General features: G+C 40.6%; 1 protein-coding gene across 5 annotated transcripts in view; it reads left to right on the forward strand.

Moving 5' to 3' along the window:
- The first annotated feature begins 1,605 nt into the window (after window positions 1-1,605).
- The window catches only part of mcamb (melanoma cell adhesion molecule b), a 36,564-nt gene continuing 22,715 nt past the window's right edge, over window positions 1,606-15,454 (forward strand). For 3 of the 5 annotated variants that reach the window (XM_069148037.1, XM_069148039.1, XM_069148040.1), the window contains exon 1: window positions 1,606-1,756. In XM_069148037.1, the coding sequence (XP_069004138.1) occupies window positions 1,693-1,756 (64 nt within the window). In that variant the 5' untranslated portion in view covers window positions 1,606-1,692. The remainder of the gene's footprint in view (window positions 1,757-15,454) is intronic. The other 2 variants (XM_069148038.1, XM_069148041.1) reach the window with 1 other exon arrangement.

Here is a 15,454-nt window from a genome sequence, read left to right on the forward strand (position 1 = left end):
TCACTTATAAAAATTAAGTGATGTTTGTTTTTATTCTAAGCAGTTTCTCCTGTAATTATCTCTCCTAATTAATTGATCTGCTCCTATTGCAGCTCAGGTTTTATATCTGGACACAGACACACTGTAGTTTTACATCTGGACACAGACACACTGTAGTTTTATATCTGGACACAGACACACTGTAGTTTTACATGCAGTAAGAAAGCTGTAAAAAGAGGTTGTTTCTACTAAACATACTTAGATTTAATGTTATGTGTCCAACACTGATGTAAACGGTGTCTGGTCTGTACATTTTAGAGAGCAACATATGTGGGTGAATTGACAGTGTCAGCTCATCTGGCTGAAATATGTTTTGACCAATCAGATAGAGGGATACAATAGACCAATGGGAAAGCAGGATGGAACAGACCCTGATCAGTGATCATCCTTTCCTCTGCTGTTGCCTCCAGGCTCTGCTTCACCAATATATATAATAATAAGGACAGCTGAAACATTGGACACTGAGAATAATAATAAAACAGCATGCAATAATAACTTTTTAGTGTCTTGTGGAATATTGTTTTTTCAATAACGTGCAATACTACCTTTTCAATGTCTTGTTCAATATATCTTTTCAATGTCATGTGTAATATTACTTCTTCAGTATAATTTGCAATATTACTCTGATATTGTGTGCAATCTTACTTTTTTTTAATATAATGTGCAATATTATAGTTTACCAATACACCTTATAGTTATTACTTGGTTGTTTTTATTTTGATGTCATTGTAACTCTTAAACTGCCACAATAATTTTCTTTAAGATGAATTTAAGTTGTATATCTCATTTCACATTTCTCTTTCCTCATGTTTATCCCTCTCGCATCCACTCCCCTCCCAACACACCACTGCAAACAGTCCCGATCTCATCATTAAATAATAATAAGAGTCTAATTATTTTTTTGTAATTAATTATTAGACAGAGGTCACCAAGCACACACACACACGTGCCGTTGAAATATATCACATGACCTGGATGCAAAATGCTGGAGTCCAGTTATTTAAATACGGGACAAGTGACACACCTTTTCACTCTTAAATCCAAACCCGCTCCCATCCTTCACTTAGAAAAGACGTCCTAAATTATTACCAGTCATGGTTTCCTATTGAGAAAACATAAATTATTGCAGTCATGGTGAGGAAATGCATCATGTTTGTGTCTTGGCAACAACCATAAAGTTGTAAATTATAAGTTTGTTCTGTATTTCTCTCCAGACCTCCGCCCTCCTGCTCCTCTCCCTCAAGTTCCTCCTTTTGTGCACACTGTAAAAAATAGCCACCTCAATAACTTGTTTCAACTCAGATATGCGTTTACTCTTTTTATCTAAAAAAAAAAAAAAAGCAATGAAAAAAAAATAACAAAATTGTTTAAAGCAAATGTAAACATGAAACATTTAAATATGATGGACTTCACACTGATTGAGTGCCTGGAAGACTTGTAGGCGGAGTTTTTTTTGTTCTTTTTTTAACAATTTTTTTTTACAGCGGAGTATCTGAGTCTCTGCCCCCTCTGCATCATTTGCCTCCCCACGCTGCACCGCCGCTCCCCTCTCTGCGTCTGCGTCTCTCAAACAGTTTTCCAGGAGGACCAGTTCCCGTCAGACTTGCTCCACACGCGCCTCAGCACGGACATCTGCAGCACCGACTGACAACCATGGCTTTACGGGACACTGCCTCTCTGCTGGCCGGACTTCTGGTCCTCTTTCACACCTGGGGAGGTGAGTACCCGAGAGACAGCTGGGGATACCTGATCAACACCAGTGTTTGGACTGGTGGAGGTGGGATGTATATCGTGTTGGCGTTGCAAAGTTTTTATGCAAGACTTAGTGCAGACAGACGGGCAGAGAGATCTTAAGAAAGAAAAACCCACCGGGAGGATGTTTAAAATAAAAGCAGGACTGCAGTTTGTGCTCAGTTCAGATTCCTCATACTGCTCACTGCTTAGAAAACTGTGGAAAACCATCATGTATGTGGGGTACGGAGTCACCTGAGGAGACTTTTGGGGAGCTAAAAAAAAAGTCTCAGGTCATCTGTTGCCTGCATGGAAACTTTTCCGTCTTGCAGTGCTCATATCACTGCTCCCAGTGTGCAGCAGCTCCTATGTCAGCTGCAGAGATGTGACACTTCACAGTCCCCGTTTGCTTACATTTATTTTTCAGTAAGAATTCTACCCAGGGCAGCAACAATGTGCACCCTTTTATTCCCGTAGCCTCTGTCGGGTTTCACTTCTCAGTCTACTTTCTGTGTGATGTTCCAAAACAGAAAGATCACACAGAAAGCAGACTTTGGCTTTGTTGTGCTACTTTAATATGCAATATGTAGGTATCGTTGAAGTGGATGTGCCATTATCACCTTTACTTAATTTGATTGTATTTCCTTTGCACAGTTGGTGTGATGATTGCTGATTCTGTCATGCATATACATGGGTGAATGGGAAATGTAAGATTGTTGGACACTTACACTGCAAAAATCCTAATGAATATTTTCACAGTGAGACATTGTGGTTTGCTCATTTCCATCGTATATAAAGTTATGGTTCGTTTTAATAGTCCGCTGCATGTATTTTTAACCAGTGACATGCATGGAGGGGCAGTTAGTGTGGGAGCTCTCTATCTGCTTCCTGTCAGCTCTCGTCAGTGATCAAGTCGTCAGTGCTGCCCGGGCAGCGGTGAATAGCTCGTCTATGTTTCTCACAAAGTCAAACACATTCCTAGAGGGAGATACAGCTCTTACTGCACAAGTTTATTATGTGATACTTTAATTTCTCTGTGAAGCCAAAGGACAGATAAATGTTCACCTACAGTTTCTTATTTACTGTTCACACTGCTCCTTTTAAACTAGTTGTGTGTGACCACTATAAAAAGGTGTGAGGTGTACAGTGAGGTGCAGATAGATGTTTATTTTTAGAAAGCGTGTGAGTGTAGATTTATATGTGGGTGGGAAGGGCAGGCCTTCTCAGCTTTCCACATTACAGCTTCATTTTAAAGGACTTTTCTCATCTTGGTGTGTCTTTACTTGTTTGTTTAAACTGGACAAGTCAATGTGTGCTCCCCCCCCCCCCGCCCCGCCCGACCCTTCCTCTTTCTGAGCCTGATTTCCCTCCTCTTTTGCCCTCAAACTCTACCCATGCCTTTACCTTTCCTTATCCCTGTTTGCCAGTGACCGACCATATGAACCTTCCTTACCTCATCACCGTATTGTGCTGATCTCCTGTTTAAGTTCAGTCCATTGTCTGTAATCTCTAAAAACTCTCTCTGCTCTTATCAGGTCCACTTCCCTCTCTGGCCTTCTAATCTCCTAAAGTCAAGCCTGTGCTGGTGCCTGCCACCTCCAATACATATCTGCTCTGCCATTCATTGTTTCAACTTTACAGTCTTTTATCACTTAAGGACAATTCTGCATCTGGTGTACTGATCGATGCAGACTTTCAACGCAGTGGACAAGCACATGGTTCAATTCAGGTCCTGAAAATAGTCCTTAGTGGACGTGTAAATGGACAGCTGTGGACACCTTGGATGCATAGTAGTTCTGTTTATTCCAGTCTTTGGATTTGGCGTTGAAGACGTGCTCCATAGAAGTGCAGTAGATGGGCATCTACAGGAAAACCAACTCTGGGCGATTTCCCGCCACAAATTGTGACACATTTGATTATCTTTATATTGTTTTAGCCTTTGTGTTGTCCTTGGGTCAAAATGACCCGCATCTGTGTTCAACCAAGTTCTATTTTATTTCTATATTTTCACATTTTTTGGGCTCATTGGTGACAAGGATGCTGTGAGGGTTTCTTTAAACCAAACAAAATCCCCAAAAATATAAAAATATAGAAATTCAATTCAATTCAATTCAATTCAATTCAATTCAATTCAATTCAATTCAATTCAATTCAATTCAACCTTATTTATATAGCGCCAAATCACAACATAGGTTATTTCATGGCACTTAACACATTAACGTCCTTACAGCAAAACGTTACAATATTATACAGAGAAACCCTACAATTCAACAATTCCCACATAAGCTAGGAGGGAAAAAACTCCTCTTTAAGGGAGAAAAACCTCCAACCTCCAGAAATAAAATAGAACTTGGTTGAACACAGCTGGACCCAAGGACAACACGAGGGTTAAAGATACGGGGAACAATGGCCGTCTTCAACCAGCCTCTCTTCAGCATCCATTTTGGCTGTTCCCTCCATGGAATTCAAAATATATTGACAAGTTAATCAACAATACAGTACAAAAAACAAATCTATTTTAGGACTGCAAATAACTTTTTCTTATTAACTGAGTCTTTATAGTGTCCAAAAATAGTGGGAAATACTCATCACTTTCATTATTTAAACGCCTAAGATGTCTTTTCCCCAACCAAAAGCCCCAAAGACATTCAGTCTACTTACATATAAGACATTGGACATTTTGGTTTGAAAAATGACTTAAATCATTTAATTGACTAATCTATTATTTCAAGAAATAGTTTCAGGAGATCGAACGAGTGCGATTGTGTCTCTGCCAAGACTTCTGTCCCCGATGACATCAGAGCAAAGTCTGGCTATCTGCTGGACTTTAGCAGTGACCCTTGATAAGGATACAATTCACTTCCTGTTACATCAACCAATCAAGCCGGGCCAAAGAGCAGCCACATTAGACCTCACTCGTTTAAAGGCCACCCCTCTCTGCTGCTGCTGAGGCCCTGAGCCTCGGTTTCATGTCGTCAAAACAACTTGTACCCTTCAGAAGAAGAGAGCTGGTCATGGACAATAAATGTCCTTGTTGTGTCTCGGCCGCAGCATAGAAGATGAAGGCCCATTTATCTGGCAGAGGATCAGCAGAGCAGAGCGGGTTGGAAGTGAAACTCCCTATATTCAGACTTTTCTTCCGGCACATTTCTGCAGTAAGGACTGTGACTGTTTCATTTCTGTACAGCCATTAGTTTGTGCAGTGGATCAGACATTATGAGAAAAGGGTGGAGTTTGGAGGTGTCGTATCTTTGTAGTCAGTACCTGACCGCTGCCTTTTTTTTTTTAGACCCTTCTGAATATCTATTGACTCATGATTCATATCTGAATTTCCTTTTGTATAATTTTGCCCTCCCATGCTGTGTTGACAGATAACACACTCTCACTCATTGTAAACACGTTACATAGGATATTATTCATTAAACTTTGGCATAAATATAACATATTTTAAGCATCTTATTAACCAACTGGTGAAAACATTCCCTTTGCTCTGATGAAACCCGGTGCTGGTCAGGAGAAAATCACAGGCACATGGTGTCTTATCTTTGTCCTGAACTGAAGTCCTGAGGTGCTCCTGCTCTGTTTATTGTGTTCCCATGCAACAGACTCCTGAGGACACCACAGAGAGAAGGAGCCCTCCACCACTGTTTTTGATCTGGGCTGTGACGATGCAGCGTCAATCTGGAGATGTCTGAAGTTGTTTATGAGATTAGCAAAACATAATCCAGATCTCCAGTGAATCCTGGAAAGGAAACAGTACGGAGGCTAATTTTAGTATGAAAATACTGTTATGCCATGAACGTCAACTCGCATTGTAATTTTACAGTAAGACAATCCTTGAAGCCGATCTGAAAACAACCAAACAACATATGCATAAAGCTTGATCATTTTTCTAAAACATGGCCGAGAGGGTTTGAATGTATGAGTGTATATTTTACAGTTTCTTAATACACCTGCTGTCAAAAATAGTCAAATCTGTTGGATGCTGTTGGTGTGAACTTGTCAACATTAGTAATGTGACGACATTAAATAAAGGGGTTACAGTAACACAGGCCAATAAAGTAACCGATCATTTTTAAAATGGAGCCTCTGTTACTTTTATATGAAGTCTTGAGTTTTTCACGAGTACTTTTTGTGCAAAAGAAAAGTTTCTAGAAAATACAATTCACCACTCATTAATTCTTAATCAGGTTTAACCTGCGGCTGACAGATATCTCCATCTATCTTGTGTGGCTTTGACACTGTGTTTTAGCTTGTCACATAAACTTTTCAGGGATTTTATACCTCACTGAATGACACTGCTTTTTCCTGCTTCTGGTCTCGTTCCACCTGCATTAAGTAACTGAGGAGAATCTACGGAAATCCAGTGTGTCCGTATCCAATAATCCATACAGTAATTACGACTTGTGGCTGCAGCTGTTGCTCCTCAGAAAAGCTTTCATACGCTGGCTTTTAAAGATTACTGTGAGATTATTGCTGTAATTCTGTAATCGTACTCTAACCTGACAGTGGATATTGGCAGCAGCACGTAGTCAGAATAAGAATTAGAAATGCTTTGTTTTCAGGTGTTTTTTTTGGACCTTGTGTTTGGATCCCAGCAGCATCTCCCTGCTGAACCTTTTAATGGGTTGAAGCTTTCCACTAGGGAGCATGAATTGTCAAAGCAAAAGGTTTCCTTTTACTGTTTGATCTTCCTATTGATGTGAATAACATCCATTATCACCATTACCTGGGTCAATATGGCAAACCAGTGATGGAGAGGGGGGAGGGTGGTGGGATGGAGTAGGAGGAGGGGGGGGGCTGTGATGGGTGGAGACCGCTTGCAGGACTTTGTGCCGTTGTCATCGGGGCCATTTTGTGTGTGTTCACTGAGTAGGAGCTAATGTTTGTTTGTATAATGTAGCTCTAGCAGTCAAGCCTTGTTGAATGATATCTTTAATATCAACACTTTTTGTTGCCTCAGCGAGCCGTTTAAATCATGTTTACTGAACGATGGGAAGGAAGGAAGTCGATGTTCGGTTTTGTGCAGCTTTCCCTTATCAGAGGGCTAAAAGACAAGCTCTTGTCAACATTTGTCCCAAAGAAAAATATATGTTTTGAAATGGGTAAATATCTGCGAGAAGAGTGATTTCATTACTCGCACTAATGGACTGCAGGAAAATTCAGATTTGTCCGCTTTCAAAGCTTCTCGCAGCATGTTTCATCACAGCAGGGTTTTATAAAAAAACACACCGTCAGTGATGCCCGACAGAAAACCTTAAACACAATATCGACCTCATCTGCAGATGTGCAGTGAGGCATTTCATCTGTAAGTCATATCGGAGGGCGTCAGTACACATTGGACTGCTTCAGTGCACTGTAATGTATTGCTCTATATTTGGCAGAAGGGCAAACCCATTAATATCAGACAGTTGAGAAATCACCTCAGAAGGCAAAACATCTGAAGGACCAACTCTCCTCTTACTGCTTACTGCCTTTGAAGTTCCCCGAACAGACGGACAGCTGCGTACACCTGCCCCCCTCCACACACACACACACACACACACACACACACACACACACACACACACACACACACACACACACACACACACACACACACACACTCAGGTCAGCTCGCTTCTACTACTTAATGATCTGTTGTCATTGTGTGTTATTTTTGTTACTGTGTCACTGTGGAGCCAGGATGGTCGTATTCGCTGGTACATGCTGTGTTTAAATGAGGTTGTGTTTATCGCGTATACGAGAACAGTACGTGTGAACGCTGCCCTGTTGTGGTATTCACGACATCTGAACTTTTCTTCAAGCCTCGAGTTCACGAGTTGTGATGTGTTTGCTGACTTTTTTCCTGAAATGACCAGGAGACCATAGAAAGCTGACTTTTCATAGGATGGGCAGCCACAGTCGCAGCAGATAAATACACCAAGAAATATTACTTTTTCTGAAAAAGTTAACTGCTGTAATTGTTAGTATTTTGTACGTCTATGTGAAAACAGTTTTAGAATTATGAGTACAAAGTAAAAAAGTTTGAGGACAGAGGAAGGTGTTTGGCTTTGACAGGTTCTGTTACCTGATCGCGTACCCAAACAGAAACTGAGCTGAAAAGAGCAAGTTCACATTTATGGGCAACCTGGGACACAAAAGCCTCTAGAAGTTTGTCTGACACTGGGAAAGGGGAATTGTAAAATACTCTCAAAAAAACGTATCTCTTCGATTTCTTTTCGTGACCTCAGACCTTTTTTTAAATTTTTTTTTATTGCAGTGAGAGAGGTTGAGGAGCCAGTGTGGTGGCACTCAGAAAGACTCAGGATGAAAGGTTTTGTTACATCTGTGGTGCTCAAAGTTTTCTTTTCAGTTTTTGAAACATATTCTACACTGTGTCCTCTGGGGGAGAATCAGTCTGACATCTTGTATTCAGGCCACACTTCAAGTCCTATTGGGCGGTTTTATGTGACGCTTTTATCTGTGGTTTAGACGTCGTGGTTTAAGGAGGCTGGCAAGTAAAATACAACTATGAAATGAAAAGCATTGAGTTTTCTCACTTCTTTCATATCTGTCCTTCATGATAACTGTCCCACAGTCAGCTTCTCCAACAGGTGTTTGCACAAATGCAAATATGACTGGTAGTTATTTGATCTTTTCTGATGGCCTCTGCAGACTGAGTGCAGTGGGGTTACTGTAATGAACGCAGCTCTGCTCTGCGGGATGACTTTGTAAGTTGCACTTGGCTAACGGCTGAAACAAAAAAACAAACTAACAGTACTATGTTGTATCAGCCCTCAAATAAACTCTGACCCTCCTGTTTTTTGTTGTTGTTGTTGACAAATTGACAAAGCTCTCATTAGCCAAAAAGATCAACACTACTGAGGAGGTCACCGAGGAGACCGCTGTGGTTTTGTAAGAGGAGAGGAAGTGCAGGGAACCAGAGTGCTATCATTAGGTTGAGCTCTGAATGGGTATTTTTTTTACATACACTTGAGGATTATGTTTACTGGTTAGACTTTATTTATTTAAATCATCAAATTCTAAGTGTCTCCCAGCAGTGTAAACAATAGAGAAAGAGGCTGGCAGCGTTGTGTTCGTCTTTCCCGTAAGTATGCGGTTTAGTTTCTTTGTTTGTCTTCTGGATTATTTTAACACGCAGGAGTAATTGCAGTTTGTGTTTAGCCATTGAGGTGTGTATCACTCTGAAAGTTGACAGAAGCCTCTGGTTTAACAACAAAAGGTTGTTTTAATGTCTTTGATTGCTTTGATTGGGTGACAGTGCTTCACAATTATTAGGCTGTAATGAAAATTAGTGTATCATAGCGTGGTTACAGCTGGAGTACCCATAATTCCTGCATTGGTGGAGACAGTACAACCAAAGTATGCTGTAAAAAAAGCGATGTGTGGACAGATTTGTGTGGTCAAGTTTTATTTCAGTATTGTGAAGAGGTTTGTCCATAAGAACATGTACTCATCTAAAAATAGGGTTTCCATGGCCTCACATATGTGTTGCATATATTCTGGTGTTTGTTTACGTGACGGCACATAATTATGTTGCAACATTCAAATAATGTCTGAAATGTATCTGCAGCTGTCATCCTTTATCTCGGTAGTGACGCTTCTATGTAGCAAACACTAAATTGAGAGTGACTGAGTGGACAATTCGAACACAGCAAAAGACACTTTGGTAGTTCGTTGTTACTGAATTTATAAAAATGAAAAGAAACGGCCTGCCCTGATTTTAACTCATTGTAAACATTCAGGAGACTGTTATGTTGTATTATTACCAATCCTAAATAATAACTTTCCAAGTTACTTCAAGAGATATTAAATGGGGCCCTCCAGGAAAACTCAAGCAATCTCAGCAACACTTACAGGAGTTTGCAATTTTGCAAAATCACAAACAAGCAACATGAAGCCATCATGGAAATCTAAAGATCTGGGTTCCCATGAGGGCTGCGCTTATGAAAAATAATTCTGCATGGTTGCCACAACAATCAACGCTGTATTACTAAATATTTATGAATGCATTCATGTGCAGTAACAGCTCATTGTTTCAACATTAGGAACATGTTTATTTTGAATAGCATTTCTTTTTTTTAATCTGGCGAGACAAGCTTGTACGAGACAAGGCTGGTTTTGCTCTTTGAAATGCTCCAGCCCGCATTTAAAAAAAAAAAAAAAGTTTTCTCATTCTGGGTCAAAGGTTGTTTGGTGGCCCTCAAACGAACCAGCTGTTCCTTCATGTCAATCACACTGACTCCGATGTCACAGTGATGGTTTTACTGGGTCCTCTGCCTTCAAAAAAACAATTAACATTCTTAGGCGTTGCAGGGGTTTTACCAAAATGTTGAAATCGACTCTAGTCAGTGTCAGAGGGGATGTGGGATGAGTGATAAATGTGCCATATGTGTATTGTTAAATGTTTCAGAGTCAGAATTAATTTAACTTCAGTAACATTGCAAAACTGTGGCTTTGCTTAATTTTCAAGAAAATCAAGTAATTTATTTCCCAGTTTACCACAAAACTTGTACACTGACAAGTATGAACCATTCTATTGTTGTGAGTGTCTCTGCTGGATGAAATGTTGTTGACTCGCGTCTCTGCTTTGAGAATATTGTCAGTATGTCTGTCGTTACTTTTCTGTTGTGAAGACCCTGAAACCTGAGAGGAAAAGATGTGTCTGGAAACAGCTGCCCTAAACTCACGAATACAAACCTGTCCGTTGTCTCCACACTCATCCTCCTCTCCAGATCTGTTTTCATAGATCAGGTGTTGTTTGTGTTTAAGGAATAAAATGTGGTGAGATTATTACAATTATTAGGCAAGTGAGTATTTTGACCATATCATCATCTTTTTTTAGGCATTTTTTTCCAACTCTGTATAAACTTGAATGCCTATTGGATTTAAACATATCAGGTGATGTGTATTTGTGTAATGAGGGAGGGTGTGGCCTAAGGAGATCCACACCCTATATCAAGGTGTGCATAATTGTTAGGCAGCTTCTTTTCCTCAGACAAAACTGGCCAAAAAAGAGATTTAACTGACTCTGAAAAGTCAAACATTTTAAAAAGTCTTTCAGGGGGATGCACCACCCTTGAAATTGCTAAGATATCGGGGCGTGATCACAGAACCATCAAACGTTTTGTTGCAAATAGTCAACAAGTAACGTGTCGAGAAAAAAAGACGCAAATGAACTGCCAGAGATTTAAGAAGAATGAAACGTGAGGCTACCAGGGAGCCGTTATCCTCCAGTGCTGTCATAGTCCAGAACTGCAACCTACCCGGAGTGCCCAGAAGTACAAAGGTGTTCAGTGCTCAGAGACACGGCCGAGGTAAGGAAGGCTGAAACCCGACCACCACTGAACAAGACACACAAGTTGAAACGTCAAGACTGGGCCAAGAAATATCGGAAGACGCTTCGAGTCAGACGCCAGCAAGGTGGAGGTGGGGTACTAGCGTGGGCTGGTATTAGTAAAGATGAGCTACTTGGACCTTTTCGGGTTGAAGATGGACTCAAAATAAACTCCCAAACCTACTGCCAGTTTTTAGAAGACACTTTCTTCAAGCAGTGGTTCAGGAAAAAGTCTGCATCTTTCAAGAAGACCATGATTTTTATTTTTATGCAGCACAATGCTCCATCGCTTGCATCGAAGTACTCCACTGCGTGGCTAGCCAGTAAAGGCCTTAAAGGTGAAAGAATAATGACATGGCCTCCTTCCTCACCTGACCTAAACCCTATTCAGAACTTGTGGGACCTTCTTAAACGGGAGATTTACAGTGAAGGAAAACCGTAACCTCTCTGAACAGTGTCTGGGAGGTTGTGGTTGCTGCTGCACAAAAAGTTGATCGTCAACAGATCAAGAAACTGACAGAATCCATGAATGGAAGGCTTTTTACTGTTATTGAAACGAAGGGTGGCTATATTGGTCACTGATTTTTTTGTTTTTGTGAAATGTTTATTTGTAAATTTTGAGTTGTTTGTTTATTATTCTCACCTTAACAGATGAAAATAAACAAGTGAGATGGGAAAATTTTTGTTTTTCATTCAGTTGCATAATAGTTCTGCACACTAATAGTTGCCCAATAATTGTGCACACATAGATATTCTAGATATTCTAAACCTCACTTTTACTTTCTTAAATATTCAGGTTTGAGGTTTATTAACATTTTGGATTGACCGAGAGCACTGTAGTTGTTCAATAATAAAATTAATCTTCAAAAATACAACTTGCCTAATAATTGTGCACACAGTGTATGAACCAAATTAAATTCAGCTCTGATAATACAGTGTCGCTCTGCAGGGTCTGAGAAATGGCTCAGTCAGAAATCTAAGCACAAACGCAACCTTCACATGGGTCAAGGCAGATGAACTGCAACGGTCTTCATGTTGCTTGATCCAAAATCTTTGCTCTTAATCTTTTGTTCCAGAATGATTGTAAACTCTTTGGGAATGATAACCACATCACCTCTTCTACTGTGTGTCCGTAAAGATTTTTTTAGACCTTTCTATTTGTAAACAAACATAAAGAGGTTCATAGGTAGGCTGAGAGAGAGAACTATAGCCAGCAGAGACTATGTGTAATTTATGTGACAGGATGATTTAAAAAAAACAAAAACAACAACTAAGAAGTGTCTTTTTAAAAAAAAAATTATATAGTGTCTCTTCAGAATTGTTTCTTAAGAAATGTTATCAAAGGAAAGAAACTTTTATGAGCATCCACAGAGCTGCAAAGCATCCAGGCAGCAACTCTGCGACCCTGGAAAGCATCAATAAGACATTAAAGCAGCAGAACACAAGGCAGGATGTTGAAACAGAGCCAGTACCAGGGAAATATGGTATCTGATGCCGACAAGATGGGAGCAAATCTACGAAGACGGGCTTAAAGGTTCCAGTGTAAACGTGTGAGATGCGGTTTGCAGACTTCTCTCTGAGGCATAACTAGAAAGCTGTTGGAGTAAACCTCACTGTGAGATAGATTTTATCCAGCATGATATACAAGAAAGTGTGTTCATGAGAGGAATTTGAGGGGAGGAAAAAAAACAGTCACGTGCTTTAGATTTGTGAAGTAAACTGAAGGTCATTTAGAAGCCACAGCAGAGGCAACTTCAGCTCACAGCAATGTGTGTTTTTAACTTGTGATCAAACACCACATAGACATGTTTTAGTAATATTTAATGAACCTTCAAATGGTATGAGAAAGCTTTGAAAATGTTATTTAACCTGTGGGAATAAAGGCCGTTGCTTAGTAGCTGTGGCTGCAGAGGATTGTCAAATTTTACAACATCTCCAATAAAGGCTGCTGCTCTGGTGTAGAATTTGTCTTTTATTGGTCTTGAGGTCGATTTATGTGCGCCTCTACCTCTTGTACCAGCTCCGAGGTCAAACACACACAGAGCTCTCTCTGTCCCTCTGCTAAATGCTGCCCATGTGTGAAAATCACTCACTAGTCTGGAGGGGGGGGGGGGGGGCTCTTTTTGCTGCTGGTCTCTTTTGCTTTTTAACGTGACTGAAATGAGACTTCAGTGTCGCTCATCTACCGGCGACAGTGGCTAACAACTGCAGAAGGACAGCTCCTGTGAAATAAAAATGATATATCACTAGTAAACCCATCATCTGTGCTTCTGTGTTGGGGGAAGAAATGTGGCTGGAGGGGGCAGTTAAGTCAGGGTGGTGGGTTGATGGGACTAGGACATGAGTCTGGCCTTAAACATGGGCTTTAGTTAGTGGATGTCTACAGTGGACATCTTCAGATCCTAGGATCAATGAGAATAAGAGCAGCCAAAGCTTCAGGCTTGAAGAGCTCAAATCTCTGCAAGTCTTCTGATTTTCTACTACAAAACGGCAGCGGTCCTCAGAGCTCAGTGCAGCGTAAGGAAACACACCAGTTTGACAGCATGTCCAGCTTTTAGAAAAATACAGAGTTACACATCACAGAAAAAAATGCTCTCAAATTCAGATGCTACAACTAAATACAGAAATTATGCATAGTATAAGTCCTCAGCTACGGTCATGAGGTTTAGGGGGTGACTGATAGAAGGAGGTTTTGCATTAAAGTGGCTGAAAAGAGTTTCCTCCACAGGGTGCAGGCTTCGAGATAGGGGGTACTGGTGTAACTTACTTGGGCTGAAATGTTCATGTCCTATACTATTAGCCTGGCATACCCAAATTCACTGTGTGACAATATAGGCCTGGCCATGCTTCATAGGGAATCGTTTGCAGTCGTTCTACAGTAACAACTGATTCATGCAGTCGGAATAACTGAAATTAAGTAACTCAATTGACTCATTTTGCAGCAATTTCATGGATGCTCGGTGGTTCTTGAAAGTGTGTTTGTTTGTTATATTGGTCTGCAAATATTTTGTTATATTGGTGACAGCGTTGCTGAAGATATTTTCTTCATTCTGCATTTGCTTCCTTATGTTCTCAGTACCACTGCAGACAGCGTGTTGAAGAAAGACCAGAAGGGAGCCTGGCAAACAGTTGAGCTCCAGAAGAAAGCCCGAGCTGCTCAGACTCTGGTTGATCCCGGGCTCTAAAGTTGTCTTCTAGGAGCTGCTCTGGCACAAGTGGTGATCAGAAGCCTGTCGAGATCTCTGTCTCTTTTTCCGTTAGTTGAACACCCTGCTTAATAATGGATGTTGTTTTCGTGAAATAATGCTCTGTGCTGATCGAATGCACATTAGGATCCTTTTAACCTAATGCAACCTAGCAGCCCTCAGCCCCGACACGGCCGCTGACTCCGCAGAGCAGACTGGTGTTTGCCATGGCTACAGTGTTTGGTTACAGTAGGTCCCTGCTTTAGTAGTTAACTTTTGTGGTTTGCTCTCCTCCCAATCGTCTGTGTTGTCTCAGTGTCCGTGTTAAGCTACATTTGTAGGTTTTTGTGCCATATCAGGGATCATCAGTTTGTTCCATTGAGTTTATTTTTTCACTCAAAGTTCTTTCTCTTCTAATGACATAGAAATATTTTTTTCTATTTGGGTGACACCAGACCTTCAGTAGGAAGCAGCCTGATATGATTTGATTCTGTCTGATTCATTAATCAGCCTTTCCAAGTAGAAACAGCTGATACAGTGAATGGAGATCATTGTTTTCATCGTTCCGTTGCGACATCATGCTGCACAAACACCCGGGAACTCAGATCACAGCATGTAGGACATTTCAAATCGACCTTTTCATTTGTCCTGTGACAAAGAGGCAAAAGCTTTTGGCAAGTAAAGCATGCGAGCAACAGATGAGTTCACATCAACATTGGTTCTGTTTTTTGCAATGCGATGATGTTATTGTGATGAGGGATGTGTTTCTTTGGGAAGTGTGCGGACACATTCCCATTTTACCCGTAAATCGAATACCACTGTTTTGGAGATTTAAACTTGTTTAGTTAGCGCCTCAAGAAGCCTCACTTTACCTACAGTCTGATTTATTATTAGCCATTAAAACAGGAGGTTGTGGCTGGATGCAACACACTGACAAATCAATGAATTATTCAGCCATTCAAGTATGCTGCTGTTGTTCGTTGTCATCTTACGCAAATGCTATAAATATGGAAATGATTCCCATCGGTACGATCCATCCCATAGGACGTTACTATGCGTCTAAACTGCCCATTTCATGAGATCTATATCTTTACCATCTTATTACGTACAACAGAAGTTTGATCTTTGTCAGGGTTTTCTCTTTGAAATGACAGATATT

The sequence above is a fragment of the Embiotoca jacksoni genome, unplaced genomic scaffold (assembly GCF_022577435.1).
Source record: "Embiotoca jacksoni isolate LCO1_2020_lvr unplaced genomic scaffold, fEmbJac1.0.p SCAF_14, whole genome shotgun sequence".
NCBI lineage: Eukaryota > Metazoa > Chordata > Actinopteri > Embiotocidae > Embiotoca > Embiotoca jacksoni.